We start from the raw sequence: 18,966 nt of genomic DNA on the forward strand, positions 1-18,966 counted from the left end.
TTGGTAATGGTTTACAATTATCACGTGTATAGAGATACAGTGGAAAGCTTTGTTTTGTGTGCTATGCAGAGAAAAAAATCACACCAAACATGACTACACCAGGCAGTGCAAAATGAGAAAGGAAAGCAAGTGCAGAAAACAGTGTTACAGCTACAGAGAAAATACAGAAGAGAAGGAAATGTACTCGGGTTGCAAAGAGGTACTGTAGGTTGGAAGATCGGGAATTCATCCTTAGCACATGGGAGGTCTGTTCAAGAGTCTGATAACAGCGAGGAGGAAGCTGTGCTTTAATCTGTGAGAGGTGCTTTCAAGCTTTCAGTTTCTTCTGCCTGATGGGAGAGGGGAAAGAGAGAGATGGACAACAGGATGAAGTTTCCCATTATAAGGGTTTGATACAAGAAACCTCTTCACCTGAGAGGCAGTGAAGCTTTGGAATTCTCTATTCAAGGTCCGTGTGGAGATTGAGCCCTCTACGTGTTCGTGTAAGATTTTGATAGAGATTCAAAGGGTAGTGGAGGAAAGTGGTGCCAAGGTAAGATATCTACCAGTATTACTGAGTAACGGACCAGGCGTCTGCAGCTCAATGGCCTACACTTTCAGCAAGCGAGTCATAGAGTTATACAGAACGGAAACACGCCCTTCGGCCCAACTTGCCCATGTCGGCCAAGAAGCCCCATCTATACTAGTCCCAACTGCCCGCATTTGGCCCGTATCCCTCCAAACCTTTCCTATCCTGTACATGTGCAAGTGTCGTTTAAATATTATTGTAGTACCTGCTTCAACTACCTTACTTTAGAGATACAGCGGGGAAACAGGCCCTTCGGCCCACTGAGTCTGCGCCAAACAAAGATCACCCTGTGCACTTGCACTAACCTACATACTAGGAACAATTTATAATTTTACCAAAGCCAATTAACCTACAAACCTGCACGTCTTTGGAGTGTGGAGGAAACCGGAGCACCCGGGGAAAACCCACGCAGTCACAGGGAGAATGTGCAAACTCTATACAGACAGCACATATACTCAGGATCTAATCTGGATTTCTGGCACCGTAAGACAGCAACTCTACTGCTATGCCACTGTCCATTGAGCCTATTACAGAATTCAATTAAAGCAAGACTAACTTCAGTGCTGTTTCTCACCTTTGCTTGTACATCCTTTGGACACCATTACAAAACAAAGACCCAAGACTCAACATATGTGGACCCATTCCTCTGAAAGCTTTGCTTTGTTGCTTGAGAACCTAACTCTACAAGGACGCCACCTCATCTTCAACAAAACGATTTGCGCGCTGAATTACTCAAAGGGTTCCAAAACTAAAACTAGTTTTTATTCCCTCTTAAAACTTTGCTGGTGAAGAATCTTCTACATTCAAAAAGTTGGACATTGCATGCCCACCTTTCGGACCAATTGCCGTGCCTAACCAGCTTGCATAATGACACTGCATCATGAGAAGAAAAATGGATCAAGGAGAAAAAAGATAGATCAAGTCAAAATTAGAATGTTACCTCTGGACTCTTTCGATTCTGCAGTATCTGCTTGTCTGATTCCTTGTTGGCAAAATACCTGGTACAGCCTCGATTTAGATACTACAGGGAAGAGACAAATTTAGCACAAGACACAAGTTTTATCGCGGGAAGTGAATTGCATAACAATGTACATTATTCGACTGCATTACAGTGGAAACAAGAATGTCAGAATGACAACAAACAGCCCCACAGACGGCAGCACTCCGTCTCATTTAAAAACGTTATATCTTTTTGGGACCTCAATTAAACTTGCCGTATAGTGAAAGGCCTGGACAGAGTGGATGTGGAAAGGATGTTTCCACCAGTAGGAGAGTCTAGGACCAATGGCCTAAGACACACACCCAGGTCTGATCACCCTGCAGTGGGCCTGCCTCGACTGAGGGTGTCTTGTGATAAAAGGCCGAAACACCCAGTGACGTTGAGGTACACAACTGAAGATGTGTCTGAATGGTAGCACTTAGTGGTCAACCCCAAGAACAACACCAGTTAATTGTAGTGCAAACCCTAGGGATTGTAACATCCAGTCCTACTAATCAATCTGCAAACCCGCGCATCTTTGGAATGTGGGAGCACCCGGAGGAAGCCAACACAGTCACAGGGAGAATGTGCAAACTCCATATAGACGGCACCCGAGGTCAGGATCAAACCTGGTTCACTGGCGCTGTGAGGCAGCAGCTCTAACTGCAGCCAAGTTCTGTGCTGCTCAGTTATCTTTGTTAAATTCTACTCTCACGAGAATGTAATTGTAGTTTTCAAAAAAAAAAGAAAGGATTCAAAGAGCAGAATGTTCAGGTTACAGGAATGTTCAGACTAGGGGGAACCTAGTACCTTTGCCCAGTACCTTGTTCATGTTCAGACTAGGGGGAACCTAGTACCTTTGCCCAGTACCTTGTTCATGTTCAGACTAGGGGGAACCTAGTACCTTTGCCCAGTACCTTGTGGGCACTAAAGCCTCCCGTGCTGCAACTTAGCGGTAATCTGAATCTGATCAAGTTCGATGTAGAGTGCGTCAAATCAACACATACTCCTCACTTTCACAAAACACGTATTGTTAATTTACATCTTTACATACAAGGGACTCCAAACATAGAGATCTGTGAATTAAACTTCCCGAAACTCCAAGAGGAACAGCTAAGGAATAAAGATCACGTCGCTCGCCGTTCATGGAATCATCACCAGTCCACCTGTTAAACCTAGAGAGAGATCAGATTATGTACAACTCAAGCAAACGTTATCAGACGGATACTACAGGAAGGAACACAAAGTGTGGAGTAACTTAGTGGGTCAGGCACCATCTCTGAAGGACATGGACAGGTGACTTTTCGGGTCGGGACCCTTCTTCAGACTGATTGGGGGGGCGGGGGGGGGGATGGTGAGGGTGGGAAGCTGGGAGAGAGGAAGGGCAGGACAAAGCCTGGCAGGTGATAGGTAGAATGTATAGAAAGGAACTGCAGATGCTGGTTTATACCAAAGACGGACACAAAGTGCTGGAGTAATTCAGCGGGCCAGGCAGCATCACTGGAGATAAAGAATGGGTGACATTTCGAGTCGAGGCTGAAGAAGGGTTCGGATCCAAAACGTCATCCATCCATTTTCTCCAGAGATGCTGCCTGATCTGCTGAGTTACTCCCAGCACTTTGTGTCCATGTGAGATTGGAGGTAGACACAGGCGGTGGGGGGGGGGGGGGGGTGATAGGCAGATCATTGGAGCTAAGGCCAGAGATTAAAACCAAAGGTGTGAGACAATAGTGTTGAAGAGCTGCGAATTGTGGAGCCAAAGAAGGGGGGGGGGGGAAATAGCTGCTATTATAGGTGGAGAACTGGGAAGGAGGGTGGAAGAAGGGAGGGGGAGGGGGGAGTGTTTTGCAGTTCCTAATATTCAAGAAATCAATGTTATAAGCTGCCCAAGGCATGTGAACAAAGCAATTACCAGGTCTCTGGTGCTGAGGCAGCTGTTCTGCTGCTGTGCCACTGTGCTGCCTGGTGTAGTTTCGCCAGCACTGTCTCAATAACACGCCCGTTTGCTGCCTCTGTATCATTCAGCGAACGGTTACAATAATCTCCCGTGACCTGCTGTGTCTTGCTGCAGACACAATTTCAACAAAGCAGCAAAGCAGAACAGGTCTTGGAGAGCGAGAATACCTACCGGCCGGGTCTGTGGTTGCAAGCTCGACCCGCAAGAATTAGGCAAAGAGAATTCACCGGGATCCTCGTCGTCTCACTGGTGAGTGTCTGCCACAATATCCCGCAAAGACAAGGGTGAAGAGAAAGTTCGGGAGTGCAGTTGGCTGATTGAGCAGAGGTTCGGGTACGAACCAGAAAAGGGCAGCACCTCCCATCTTCGTGGAAAGAGAAACAGCGAGATACTCTGAACCAAAGTTGAGAGAAAATGCCCATTTGATCAAGAAACTTGCTCAAACCCTACTCTCATGCTTGCATGTTGGTAGGGTCACAGAATCATAGGCATTGTGCCATCGAGTCATACAGCGTGGAAACAGGCCCTCCAGCCCAACCTGCCCACGCCGACCAACATGTCCCATCTACACTAATCCCACCTGCCTGTGTTTGGCCAATATCCCTATAAACCTATCCTATCTATATACCTGTCTAAATGTTTCTTAAACATTGCGATAGTACCTGCCTCAACTATCACCTCCGGTAGCTTGTTCCATTCACCCACCACCTTTGGCGCAAAAAAGTAACCCTAGAGATTTCCATTAAATCTTTCACCCCTCACCTTAAACCTTTGTCCTCTGGCTCTCGATTCCCCTACTCTGGGCAAGAGACTCTGTGCGTCTACCTGATCTATTCCTCTCATCGTTTCAGTCTGCTCTTGACCTACTCATCTTATCTCCTCAATGCTGTGGCGGTACCCAGGGATTAGGCCACGCCCTGGATCATGCCCCTCAGTACGGGTTGCACAGGGCTGGGGAAGGGACTAGTGCTATGGGGCTAGAGAGATAACTCGTGCTAGAGACGGAAGAGAGTGTAGATGTTCTGTTGCTGGATTAAATTACTGTTAATACTTACCTGGCGTCTTGCCTGATTCCTACCACGTCCAGACCCACTACAATGCTATCATTTCTCCCCTTCCTACATCCATTACACCCTGCATGCCCTCCACCATTTTGAGAACTTCCCATTCCTCATCCACCTTCACCTAATTTTCACGATGGACATCTAGTCTGTATGCATCCCCAGCCCCCATCATGAATATTTTTGATTGAAAGATACAGCATGGAAACAGTCCCTTCGGCCCACCGAGCCCGCGCCAGCCATCGATCACCCATTCGCAATAGTTCTATGTTATCCCACTTTTGCATCACTCCCTACACACTAGGGGCAACATTTACAGAGGCCGATGAACGTACAAACCCACACATCTTATGTGGGAAGAGAGCCGAGCACTGAGGAAAATGGATCAGTTATATACTGCAGTCCAAAGAACGCTGTCTAGTTTATTCTCATAGGCTTTTGGATAGGCACATGGTATGCAGGGAATGGAGGGATATGGATCACAAGCAGGCATAGGGGATTAACTTGGCATCATGCTCTGCACAGACATTGTGGGCTGAAGGGCCTGTTCCTCTGCTGTACTGCTCTACGTTCTATAACACCGATTTAAATGTCAAAGACTAGAGGGTATAGCTTTACGGTTAGGCCAAAGGAAAAGGAGATGCATGGAACACTTTTTTTTTACAGAGTGTTGAGTGCCTGGAACACACTGCCACAAGTGATGATGGAGCCAGATAGGACAGGGACTTTTAGAAAGGTTCAGGTCCATCGATTCTCCAACAACTGGTGGTCCGGCACCTCCTTTAATCCAAACAAAATTACGAGGGCGCACTTGAAATTTATGATAATACCAAGCCAATTAGCCTACAAACTTGTACGTCTTTGGAATGTGGGAGGAAACTGAAGATCCCGACGAAAACTCATGCAGCTCGCGGTCAGACACCGTAGAGATAGCACCTATGGTCAGGATCGAACCCCGGGACTCTGGCATTGTAAGGCAGCAAGTCTACCACTGCACTACCGTGCTGCCCAAAACAGACAGAGGCTCCTGCCTTTTCCCAGGTGTTGGAGGGGATGTATTCTGCATGAAGCCGCTGACAGGATAGGACCCCAGACAGAAACTATCCGAAGGAAACTCCAATTATAGACAGTCTCTGGATCCTGACTCCAAACACCATCTGTCCATTCCCCTCCACAATGATGCCTGATCCACTGAGTTCCTCCAGCACTTTGTTTTTATCTCATGATTCCAGCGTCTGTAGGCTCCCTGTTCCATCGGCTACTCTGGCTTGCTGAAACCTCGCCAACACTGCCCCCTTGTGCTGGAAATCCCAGCTGCAGCATTATGTTTTAAAACATAAGTTCATAAGTCACAGGTACAGAATTGGGCCATTCTGCCCATCAAGTCTACTCCACCATACAATCATAGCTGATCTATTTTTCCCATTAACCCCATTCTCCTGCCTCCACCCCATAATCCCAACACCCTTACTAATCAAGACTGTCAATCTGTGCCTGAAAAGTACCCAATGACTTGGCCTCCACATTTGTCTGTGGCAATGAATTCCACATCTTCATCACTCTCTGACTAAAGAAATTCCTCTTCATCTCTTTTGTAAAGCTACGGCCTTTTATTCTGAAACTATGGCCTCTGGTCCTCAACACTCCCACTAGTGGAAACATCCTCTTCACATCCACTCTATCCAGGCCTTTCACTATTCGGTAAGTTTCAATGAGGTTTCCCCTCATATGTCTAAACTCCAGTGAGTACAGGCCCAGTGCTGTCAAAGGCTCATCATACGTTAATCCAATCATTCCTGGGACCATTCCCGTAAATAGAACAAAGAACAGCACAGCACAGGAATGGGACCATTCGGCCCACAATGGTTGTGCTGAACATGATGCCGAATTACTGATCTTATCTGCCTGTACACGATCCATGTTCCCTCTATTCCCTGCATTTTCATGTGCCTACCCAAAACCCTTAAACGCCACTATCGTATCTGCCTCCACCACCCCCTGGCAATGACTTCCAGTCATCCACCACTCTGTGTAATAAAAACTTGCCCCCCACGTCTCCATTAAACATTCCCCCATTCCCCTTATCGTTTGTCTTTTTCCTTTTTTTCCTACTTTTAATTTAAATTTCATTTCAAGTTTTCGTGTACCTTGTTGTGTGTTGTGACTGTTGGCAGACCAATTTCCCTCCGAGGATGAGTAACGTTTTATCGTGTTGTATCGTATCGCTATGTCCTCTAGTGTTGGAAATTTCCACGCTGGACATTCCTACCCTGTCTTTACCTCTCATTATTTTTATATACTTCTATCAAGTCTCCCCTCAGCCCTTAACATTCCAGAGAAAACAATTCAAGTTTATCCAACCTCCTTGTAGCTGAATCCCACTAATCCAGGCAGCATTCTGATAAAAAGTAGGACTACCTCCCATTTGGCATATACAATCGTATTAATGACAGACTCAATGTCCGACGTTCCAGGAAAAACAATGGCTCTTTGGTTCAGAGTATCAGAGCTCACCCATCACCATGGGGTTTGGTTCAGAGTATCAGAGTTCACCCATCACCATGGGGTTTGGTTTGGGGAATTGGGTGAATTGGAACTTCATTTCCTTTTACCATCAGTGACAATCATAAATTGTATAACCAGAATAACCCAGTCTTACTGTCACAATTCCTTGCAAAGGTCCAATTTCTTGTTACAGTCTATCTCTTTGAATTGGAATGCTTCAGATCTAAGAAGCCATCTCCTCAGTGCATTTCTATAGGGCAGCAATCAAACCAAAAATATTTAAAGAGCCAATTAATTAATTCCAGTATCAAAGGTAGGTTGTCCTAATTGCTGTGGAGAAAAACCCCCCATAAAGTGCTGGAGTAACTCAACGGGTCAAGCATGATGTGCAGGAAAGAACTGCAGATGCTGGTTTAAATCTAAGGTAAACACAAAATGCTGGAGTAACTCAGTGGGACAGGCAGCATCTCCAGAGAGAAGGAATGGGTGGCATTTCGGGTCAAGACCCTTCTTCAGACCGATTGTAGTGGGGAGGTTGGTGGGGAGAAAGGAGGGACGGGACAAAGCCTGGTGAGTGATGGTTGGATACACATCATTGGGATGAGGGCTGATAGGCAGATGGTTAGACAAAGTCCAGAGATGAAAAGAGAAAAGGTGTGAGATAAAGGATAGAAGAGGTGAAATTTGAGATGCCAGAGGAAGGAATATACGTAGAAGGGAAGGGGAACGGGAGAAATGGGTGCGAGTCCAGGTGAAGCACAAAGAGAGCAGGGGTGGAAAAAGGAGGGGGGGGGGGGTGTTAGAGAAGGTGCGGGAGTTGTTTGTAGGTTAGTTACCTGGAATTGGACAATCCCAATCTGAAATATCACCTATCCATGTTCTACAGAGATGCAGCCTGTCCCACCAAGTTACTCCAGCATTTTCTATTTTGCTCAAGATTTCAGCATCTGCGGTTCCTTGTGTCTCAATTGAAGGCACCAATTGTTATTGATAACTTTGTTTATTTTAGTTCAGAGATTGTGAGGAAACAGGCCCTTCAACCCACCAAGTGTAGGCCGATCAGCAATCATTCCATATACTAGTTCTATCCTACATGCTGGAGGCAATTTACAGAGGCCAATTAACCTACAAGTCCACATGTCTTTAGAGTGTGGGAGGAAACCAGAGCACCTGGATGAAACCCACAAGGTCACAGGGAAAACGTACACACACCACACAGGCAGAACTGTAAGACGGGATCAAACCCTGGTCTCTGGATCTGTGAGGCAGCAGCTCTACCATCTGAGTCCTTGTGCCACTAGTTAGTAAGGCTCCAAATTATATATTGGCGTTGTACAATTATACATTAAAGCAACTCCACCTCCCCAGGTATTTTACAGTGAGGGGTGTTATCCCAACACAAACCTTCCCTTGAAAGAGACCTTTGGAGATGCTGAATTATATTCATGTACAAACTTTGGTCGTTGACCTGACACTTAATGAGAGGGCTTCTCAGATATGCATTCCATCATCCATCAATAGCAATGTAACAATACAATTATGTGCAAAGAGAACAATCTTGACTGAGTGCACTTACTCTGAAGAATGACTCCCCAAATAAAACACAAAAAACCACCATGACCAACATCCAAATCACCACGCAACTCCCTTCCACATATAGATGTGGTTTTCAACACAGATTGGGAATGAAAATAATCACATTGATCAATCATCTGCAGAAACTGCTTGGTGCTGACTTTTAGATCCAGAAAACAAAAAAATAAAGACACAAAGTCCTGGAGTAACTGAGTGGGTCAGGCAACATCTCTGGAGAACATGGATAGGTGATGTTTTGGGTCACGACCCTTCTTCAGACTGATTGTAAAGGGGAGGGGAGGGGGGGAAGAGAGAAGGGACAGCACAAAGCATGTCGAGTGCATATAGGTGAGGGGGGGGGGGAGGTTGAGAGGCAGATGGTTGGACAAAGGTCAAAGATGATAAAACAAAAGGTGTGAGATAAGGTGAGAAGAGGCGAATTGTGAATGACAGGGGGAGGAGAGAAATGGGTGTGTCCAGGTGGAGCAGAGGGATAAGGTTGGGTGTGGAAAAAGGGAGGGAGAAGGTGGGCGACTTGTTTCTAGGTTAGTTACCTAGAATTGGAGAATCCCGACCGGAAACATTACCTATCCACATTCTCCAGAAATGCTGCCTGGCCCACTGAGTTACTCCAGCACTTTGTTTCTTTTTTTCCTAACGAGCATCTGCAGTTTTTTAAATCTGCAGAAACCACTTGTTTCCGATTTTTAGATCTGGAGAACAAGGAACTAAAAAGCCCAGATCAAGATGCTACCTCTCCCTTTCCAGCCTCAAGTTTAGTTTAGTTTAGAGATACAGCGGGGAAACATGCCCTTCTGCCCACCGAGTCCACGCCGACCATGCTCACCAGTACACAAGTTCTATCCTACACACTAGGAACAATTTACAGTAGCCAATTAACCTCCAAACCTGCACTAAATCTTTGGGATGTGGGAAGAAACTGGTTGGTCCACACAGTCACAGGTAGAATGTACAAACTCTGTAAAGTCAACACCCTTCCTTAGTCAGGATCGAACCCGTGTTTCTGGCGCTGTGAGGCAGCAAATCTAACGCTGCGCCACTGTACTGTAGTACTGTAATGCTCCACTTCCAGCGATATAGTTCGAGTCCCTGATCGTATTTTCAATGCCTCAGCTAACAATGCAGTCTATGGTGCCGAGTGCCAAATATAATATTTGAGGTCAAGTCATTCTTCAGTGGCAGAAGGAGAGAGGAGAACAAACAATGAGAAAGACTAGCTATCACCCAGTACTGGCATGAAGTCCTTTATCCATTCCAAGAGTGAAGAGAAAGATTTGCAGGTTTGGCCTTGAAGAACCATGACATGGAACTCACCCGGAAATTATCAGGGGAGATCAAGTGAAACTTTTGCCTAATCTCTTCGGGGGCACCCGCACACAGCCTGTAAAAGATGTGGTAATTTCGTTCTTCTTTGCTCTGCGTACAGATGCGGGATTTTTCCAACAGGTAGTGGGAGACAAACCCTCCGACGACCACGTTCTGTGCGGGGGGAACAGGGCAAAAGGAAAATGCATGGGTACATTCTCAGCACTGGCAATGTGGAACATCTTTAGTAACAAAAGTCAAATAAAACTTTTTTTTTTAAATTACCTTCTCGTTGAAATGGATCTCCACAAACTTTCCAAACCGACTACTGTTATTGTTACGCACAGTTTTGGCATTTCCAAAGGCTTCGAGTAAGGGATTGGCTGTTTTGGAAATAAGTGTTTAATTAATCCATCTCAAGTGTGTAAAGTTACAGAGGAGGACAGGAGAGGAGAGGATTCTGAAGAAGGGTCTCGACCTGCAACATCACCCATTCCTTCTACCCAGAGATGCTGCCTGTCCCACTGAGTTACTCCAGCATTCTGTGTCTATCTACAGAAGAAAACAGTCGTGGAGAGTTTGCCACCAAGTCTGCACCAACCAGGGATCACTCCCGTACATTGCCACTACCCGACACACGAGGGACAATTTACAATTTTTACCAAAGCCAATTAACCAACAAACCTGAAAATAGACACAAAGTGCTGGAGTAACTCAGTGGGTCAGGCAGCATCTCTGCAGAAAAAGGATGGGCAACATTTCAGGACCCTTCTTCAGACTGAATGTAGAGGGGAGGAAACTGGAGGTAAGAAAAGGCCAGAACAAAGCAGGACCGGCAACAGATGGTCAAGGGAGGGTGGAGCCCATAATAGCCCATTGTATTTGGAGTGCGGGAGGAAGCCGGAACACCCAGAGAAAATCCATGCGGTCACAAGGAGAACGTACAAACTCCATACACACGGCACCCGTAGTCAGGATTAAACCCGGGTCTCTGGCGCTGAACGTAGCAACTCGGCCTTTGCGCCATTGTGCCGCCCTTTAGTAACACAAGATGCTTATAATAACACAAGAACGGGTGGATAAAGAGAGCCAAAACCACAGCAATTTACAGCAAAGGTAGACCACACTTCCTTCTTCATGTGTGATTTTTGTAGTTTTAGAGTTACAGCACAGAAACAGGTCCTTCGGCCCACCGGGTCCGTGTCGACCATCGATCACCTGTTCACACTAATTTCATGTTATCCAACTTCCTCATCCACTCCCTACACATTACAGACAATTTTACAGAGGGCAATTAACCAACAAACACGCACGTTTAGTTTTACAGATACAGTGTGGAAACAGGCCCTTCACCCACCGAGTCCACGCCTACTGCGATCACCTGTACACTAGTTCTATTCTGCACAAAATTGTTTTTTTACAGAAGCCAATTAACTTACAAACCTACACGTTTTTGGAATGTGGGAGGAAACCGGAGCACCCGGAAAAAACCCCACGCGGTCACAGGGACAACGTGCAAACCCCATACAGACAGCACCCATAGTCAGAATCGAACCCAGGTCTTTAGCGCTGTGAGGCAGCAACTCTACTGCTGTGTCGCGTGCTGTAGTACTGTAATGCTCCACTTCCAGCGATATAGTTCGAGTCCCTGATCTTATTTTCAATGCCTCAGCTAACAAAGGAAAGCCTTCCACATGCCTTTTTAACCATCTGGCCTGCTACCTTGAAGGATCTCAATCATGAACAGAACTTTCCATCCTTAATTTACACGAGAGCTTCCTCACTGTTGCAATAACACCCAAAAAAAAGGTTTAATTCAAAACAGTGCATTTCGCAGAATGCATGAGTGTGAGGTGTGTACACACATGCATCAGAATATGCATGCGACCAACCAAGAGTGCATGCCTCCGCTTGATGGAATGCCTGGGCTGCATTGCGGCATGCAATTGACCCATCTTGCACTGGAGAGGTCACAATGGTCCGCGTATGCATGCACGTGTGCATGCGAGGGGCAGCAGAAGTCTGGGGGTGTGCAAGCCTCCATGCATGCACGTGCAAGTACTGCCTCCTCGGACCGCTTACCTTCCACAATCCTCTCGTCGATGTCTTGGCTTGTCCCATACGATTCTGTCAAGTACCTGGAGCATGGACAGGAAGCAAAGTTAACCTCGGCCAGCCTGATGATATCCGAGGGTGGGAAGAGCAAAGCATGAACAGACTCTGCAAACCTTCGTCAGGTTGTCGGATGTTACGGGAAGAAGGCAGGAGAATGGAGCTGAGAGGGAAAGATAGATCAGCCATGATTGAATGGCGGAGTAGACTCAATGGGCCAAATGGCCTAATTCTGGTCTGATGACATGACTCGATATCTCCCTCCCATCAAAACAAGACCACGATACAGAGGAGGTTTACCTGAATGCCATCTGGATTTGGAAAGTATTAGCTACAAGGAGAAGTTGGACAAACTTGGATTGTTTTCCCTGGAGGATGAGGGAAGACCTGATAGAAGTATATAATATAATGAGAGGTGTAAATATGTTAGACGGTCAGAGTCTTTAATCCAAGGCGGAAAGATCAAAGACTAGAGGGCATAGCTTTAAGGTGAGATGAGCAGTTTAAAGGAGATGTGCAGGGCAAGTTTTTATTACATGGAAAGTGGTGAGTGCCGGGAACGTGCTGCCGGGGGGTGGTGAGGAGGCAGGTACGATAGTGATGTTTAAGAGGCTTTTAGATAGGCACACCAATATGCAGGGAACGGAGGGCTAAGGAGCACATAGAGGCAGGCATCATGTTTGGCTGGGACATTGTGGGCCGAAGGGCCTGTCCTGTGCTGTACTGTTCTATGTTCAATGATGAGGTACAAATGCAAAGAAAAGGGACGGCAACAAGACAGAGTGGGAGTGAAAGGGATGGAGGGGCAAGGGTCATCTAGAGAGAACAAGGGATGGCAAAGGGTGGGGGAGGAAGCTGGAAGGAATGATGGCAGGGGGGAAGGGTTTAGCACCTACACCTGTAGGTACACCTGTAGAAACCAAAGGAGGAGTCTGCAGGATCCATACATACCGAAGGACAAACTTGGTGTTTTCCGTTTTCCCAGCACCCGATTCTCCTGATACAATGATAGACTGGCTTAGTTTGTGTACCTTCATATCACGGTAAGCTTTGTCAGCTGCAAGTCAAGATTGGAAACAGAGTTAGAAATATGTAACCATGAGGACATTGTGAGATTCAGCCGCTAAACTGAGCAAAGACAGGTCACAAAGAATATATTTTCGACACACGGGTAATTTTTTTGAGTCACAGTCATACAGCATGGAAACAGACAATAGACAATAGATAATAGGTGCAGGAGAAGGCCATTCGGCCCTTCAAGCCAGCACCGCCAATCAATGTGATCATGGCTGATCATTCTCAATCAGTACCCCGTTCCAGCCTTCTCCCCATACCCCCTGACTCCGCTATCCTTAAGAGCTCAGTCTAGCTCTCTCTTGAATGCATTCAGAGAATTGGCCTCCACTGCCTTCTGAGGCAGAGAATTCCACAGATTTACAACTCTCTGACTGAAAAAGTTTTTCTTCATCTCTGTTCTAAATGGCTTACCCCTTTTTCTTAAACTGTGGCCCCTGGTTCCAGACTCCCCCAACATTGGGAACATGTTTCATGCCTCTAACGTGTCCAACCCCTTAATAATCTTATATGTTTCGATAAGATCCCCTCTCAAAGTACCGGTTCAACTCGTCTGCAATTTCCTTGTTCCCCATAATAAATTCCCCTGCTTCTGACTTCAAGGGACCCACATTTGCCTTGACTATTTTTTTCCTCTTCACATACCTAAAAAACTTTTACTATCCTCATTTATATTATACTGTGTGCAGTTAACCCTTCGGCCCAACTCACCCATACAACCATCATGCCCCCATCTACACCAGTCCCATCTGCCTGTGTTTGGCCCATATTCCTCTAAATCTATCCTATTCATGTACCTTTTTAAATTTTTCTTAAATGTTGTGATGATATCTTATTTTAAGAGAATTCAACGGCAGAATAACTCGTCTCTTAAATGCGTAGGAAAATAACTGCAGATGCTGGTACAAATCGAAGATATCACAAAATGCAGGAGTAACTCAGCAGGTCAGGCAGCATCTAGGAGAGAAGGAATGGGTGACGTTTCGGGTCGAGACCCTTCTTCAGTCTGAAGAAGGGTCTCGACCCAAAACACACCTATTCTTTTTCTCCAGAGATGCTGCATGACCCACTGAGATACTCCAACATTTTGTGTCCATTTTCGGTGTAAACCAGCATCTGCAGTTTCTTCCTACATTTATATGTTTCCCTCTGCTTAAACTCAGCGTTCAAATTTATTATAATACTCAAGGTGGTGCAGCAGTGGAGTTGATGCCTTTCAGTGCCAGAGACCTGGGTTCGATCCTGACTACGGGTGCTGTCTGTATGGAGTTTGTACTTTCTCCCTGTGACCATTAAATGCATCCCCGGGTACTCCGGTTTCCTCCCACACTTCGAAGATGTACAGGTTTATAGGTTAATTGGGTTTAGTAAAGATTGTAAATTGACCCAAGTGTGTAGGATATTGCTAGTGTGCAGGGTGATCACTGGTCGGTGTGGACACAATGGACAGAAGCGAAACTCAACAGGATGACAGTGAAACTAGTACGACAACTAGGGTGAGGGAGGAACGGAGAGAGAGGGGATGCAAGGGTGACATAAAGTTAGAGAAATCAATATTAATAGGACTGGGTTGCAAGTTGCCCAAGCGAGATATGAGGTGCTGTTCCTCCAATTTGCATTTGGCCTCACTCTCCAGCTTTTTGTGTCTATCTTCTGTTTAAACCAGCATCTGAGTTCCTTCCTACACGTGTTCAGCAGGGATAGACAAAATGACTCACCGATGGCAAAGACGTGCGGTGGAAGAGTGCCCAAGGACTTCCCTTTGTACTTCTGAATGGAATCGGATGTGTAGAGTCTAGGTATGTCAAAGTAGGGGTTGATGGCGATGAGGATGTTGGCGACGTAAGTCTGAAATGGAAGCACAGGAACAAGCACGTGAACAATGCTGAAGATTGACTCAGGTACAGGCTCACCCAAAGTCATAGAGTCATACAGCGTGGAAACATGCCCTTCAGCCCACGCTGACCAACATGTCCCATCTACACTAGTCCCACCTGCCTGCTTTTGGTCCATATCCCTCTAAACTTGTCCTATCCATATATACCTGTCTAAATGTTTCTTAAACATTGCATAGTACCTGCCTCAACTACCTCCTCTGGCAGCTCATTCCATACACCCAACACCCTTTGTGTGAAAAAGCTACCCCTCAGGTTCCCTTTTAAATCCTCTCCCCCTCACTTTAAACTGATGTCCTCTGGTTCTTGATTCCCCTACTCTGAACAAAAGACTGTGCATTTACCTAATCTATTCCTCTCAGACAGCACCTGTCGCCTGTCTCTGGGTCTGGGTCTCTGGTATGGCAAGGCAGCAACTCTACTGCTGCACCACTGTGCTGCATTTGGACGGGAGCATGGATATTAGAGATTGAGGGATATGGGCCAAAGGTGTGATAATGGAACCGGTACATGTGGGCATCTTGGTTGGGCATGGAAGAGTTAAGCCAAGGGGAAGGTTTCCATACTTTATGACTCCATAACTCTCTATAAAATAAATTGAAGCATTATTTTATATTGATCATAATGCCAACTACTTTCAGTCATATGCTGGGAATTTAATTTGCAAACTTTGATGTCCCAGGCAATTGACAAATCTATCTTATCTCTTTAATTTGAATAGGGAATTCAATCACGATCCATTTTTGTGTAAGCGTGCTCTCAAATTGTCACATTAATCAGGTCGATCTAAGGAATAGATTGTTCTGAACCTTACCGTATGACTGTATAGTGTGGAACATAAGAGGAATGAAGACATGGAGGCACAAGGAACTGCAGATGCTGGGATCTTGCGTAGAATACAAAGGATCAGGCAGCATAAATTATTGGAGCAGAATTTGGCCATTCGGCCCATCAAGTCTACGATGCCATTCAATCATGGCTGACCTATGTTTTCCTCTCAACCCTGTTCTCCTGCCTTCTTCCAATAACCCCTTTACATCTTTGGAGAACATGGAGAGGTGCCATTTCGGGTAGGGACCCTTCTTCAGTCAGATGGGGTGAAGGCTGGAAGAGAGGTGGGGGCAGGACAAAGTCTGTCAAGTGATAGGTGGTTACAGGTGAGGGAGGGGTTGATTGGCAGATGGGTGGACAAAGGCTAGATATGAAAAGGAGGCAGATACGGAGGGGGGAGATGTGAAGGAGGAGTGTAAAGTGAGAACGTGGGATATAGGTGAGGAGGACAGGGGAAGGTTCCATGACGGTGAGAGAAATGTGCGCATCAGGGTGGGGCACAGGAAAGGGCGGAGGAGTGTTATCTAAAATTGGAGAATTCAATGTTCATAACACTGGGTTGTAAGCTACCCAAGTGGAATATGAGGTGCCGTTCCTCCAGTTTGTGTGTGGCCTCACTCTGGCAATGGAGGAGGCCCGGGTCAGAAAGGTCAGTTTGGGAACTGGAAGGGGAGTTAAAACGGTTAACAACTGGAAGATCCAGCAGGCCTTGGCGGACTGAGTACAAGTGTTCAGCGAAACCTTCGCTGAGTCTATGTTTGGTCTCGCCGATGTAAAGGGACGAAGATATGGACATGCCTGGAACAGAGGGATATGGATTATAGGCAGGTACATAAGAGTTGGTCGGCATCATGTTCAGCACAGACAATAAGTTAATAAGTTATAGGAGCAGAATTAGGCCATTCAGCCCATCAAGTCTACTCCACCGTTCAATCATGGCCAATCTAGTTTTCCCTTACAACCCTTGTATACACTGGAATTTAGAAGGATGAGAGGGGATCTTATCGAAACGTATAAGATTATTAAGGGGTTGGACACATTAGAGGCAGGAAACATGTTCCTAATGTTGGGGGAGTCCAGAACAAGGGGCCACAGTTTAAGAATAAGGGGTAGGCCATTTAGGCCATTAGATGAGGAAAAACGTTTTCAGTCAGAGAGTTGTGAATCTGTGGAATTCTCTGCCTCAGAAGGCAGTGGAGGCCAATTCTCTGAATGCATGCAAGAGAGAGATAGATCTTAAGGATAGCGGAGTCAGGGGGTATGGGGAGAAAGCAGGAACGGGGTACTGATTGAGAATGATCAGCCATGATCACATTGAATGGCTCGAAGGGCTGAATGGCCTCCTCCTGCACCTATTGTCTATTGTCTATTGTCATTCTCCTGCCTTCTGCCCAGAACCTTTGATGCTCGTACTAATCATCAAGAAACTGTAAATCTTCACTTTGTCAGTCTGAATAAGGGTCTCGATCCAAAACGCTACTCATTCCTTCTACCCAGAGATGCTGCCTATCCCGCTGAGTTACTCCAGTATTTTGTGTCTATCTTCGATGTAAACAAGCATCTGCAATTCCTTCCTACAAATCTCAATTTAAAAAATACCTAATAACTTGGCTTCCACAGCCGTCTGTGACAATGAATTCCGCAGATTTGCCATCCCCTGATTAAAGAAATTCCTCCTCACACCATGGGTTCTCATCTTTTTTTAGCAGCCTAACGTGCAGCACTTTATCAAAGGTCTTTTGAAAATCCAGGTAAACCACATCCACTGTCACTCTTTTGTTTATCCTACTATTTACCTCCTCAAAGAATGCTAACAGATTTGTCAGGCAAGATCTCCCCTTCACAAAACCATGCTGACTTTGGCCTATTTTATCACATGGGGTGGTGAATCTGTGGAATTAATTGTCACAGACAACTGTGGAGGCTAAGCCAATGGTATTTTTAAGGCGCAGATTGAAAGATACTTGATTAGTAAGGGTGTCAGTGTTTATGGGAAGGCAGGAGAATGGGGTTGAGAGGGAAAGATAGATCAGGCATGATTGAATGGCAGAGTAGATGTGATGGGTTGATTGCCCTAATTCTGCTCCTATAACTTATGTGCTTCTAAGTACTTGGAAACCCCATCCTTTATAATGGACTAAAATCCAACCAACCACTGAAGTCAGGCTAACCGTTATTTCCTTTATCATTTTAACCGTTATCAGGCTATAGTTTGCCTCTCTCCTATCTCGAACATCTGCAATTTTCCAGTCCTCTGGGACCATTCCTGACCCTAGTGACTTGAAAGATCACGACTAATGCATCCACAATCTCTAAAGCCACCTCTTTCAGACTGTGGGCTGAAGGGGCCATTCCTGTGCTGCATTATTGTACATTCGAGGAAAGGTCCATCCACGAAGATAAAAAGGAGCTCGCTGGTGCCTGTACTGGGCTGATCTAACTGTACATCCCAGTAGGGGGCAGCACCTCCCAAACGGTAGTCATTCTGCTCTCCAGCTGCGTGAAAGGACAACCCAGTGATTTCAAAGGAACTAATTAAGCAACATGATCGCACAAGAAATTTTAATGAAACCTTCCTGAAAAGGAATTAATTAAAAGATGAATACATCCTGTGTCTTCGATAGAAAGAGGGGGCAGATGATAATGGCTGTTACTAATCGAGCAATTATAAAACTGCCAACGTGAGTTCCCTGCGTGCGAACACAACAATGTTTACAAACCTGTTATGTGCTGGTTTACTTTACTTTAGACTTTAGAGATACAGCACGGAAATAGGTCCAACGAGTCCACACCGACCAATGATCACCCCATACACTAACACTGCCCTACACACTAGGGACATATTTTTAAACTTACCAAACCCAATTAACCTACAGAAGATAGACACAAAATGCTGGAGTAACTCAGCAGGACAAACAGCATCTCTGGAGAGAAATGGGTGATGTTTCAGGTCAAGACCCTGCGTCAGACTGAGAGTCAGAGGAAGACTAGTGATATGGAAGGGTAAGGTGTAAAAACGACAGATCAAAGCAGACGATGATCAAGGAAATGTAGATCGGTTCATTGTTAGCTGAGGGGAAGGT

The 18,966-nt window shown here is 45.7% G+C and overlaps 1 protein-coding gene across 5 annotated transcripts in view; it reads right to left on the reverse strand.

Annotated features, from left to right (window-relative positions):
• Window positions 1–18,966, reverse strand: part of myo6a (myosin VIa) — a 150,738-nt gene that overhangs the window by 56,065 nt on the left and 75,707 nt on the right. For all 5 annotated transcript variants that reach the window (XM_078405157.1, XM_078405156.1, XM_078405153.1 and 2 more), the window contains exons 5-10: window positions 14,876–15,005; window positions 13,035–13,140; window positions 12,054–12,109; window positions 10,257–10,354; window positions 9,981–10,145; window positions 1,509–1,589 (exon numbers count right to left, since the gene is read on the reverse strand). In XM_078405157.1, the coding sequence (XP_078261283.1) occupies window positions 1,509–1,589; window positions 9,981–10,145; window positions 10,257–10,354; window positions 12,054–12,109; window positions 13,035–13,140; window positions 14,876–15,005 (636 nt within the window). The remainder of the gene's footprint in view (window positions 1–1,508; window positions 1,590–9,980; window positions 10,146–10,256; window positions 10,355–12,053; window positions 12,110–13,034; window positions 13,141–14,875; window positions 15,006–18,966) is intronic.

The sequence above is a fragment of the Rhinoraja longicauda genome, chromosome 9, assembly GCF_053455715.1.
Source record: "Rhinoraja longicauda isolate Sanriku21f chromosome 9, sRhiLon1.1, whole genome shotgun sequence".
Lineage (NCBI taxonomy): Eukaryota > Metazoa > Chordata > Chondrichthyes > Rajiformes > Arhynchobatidae > Rhinoraja > Rhinoraja longicauda.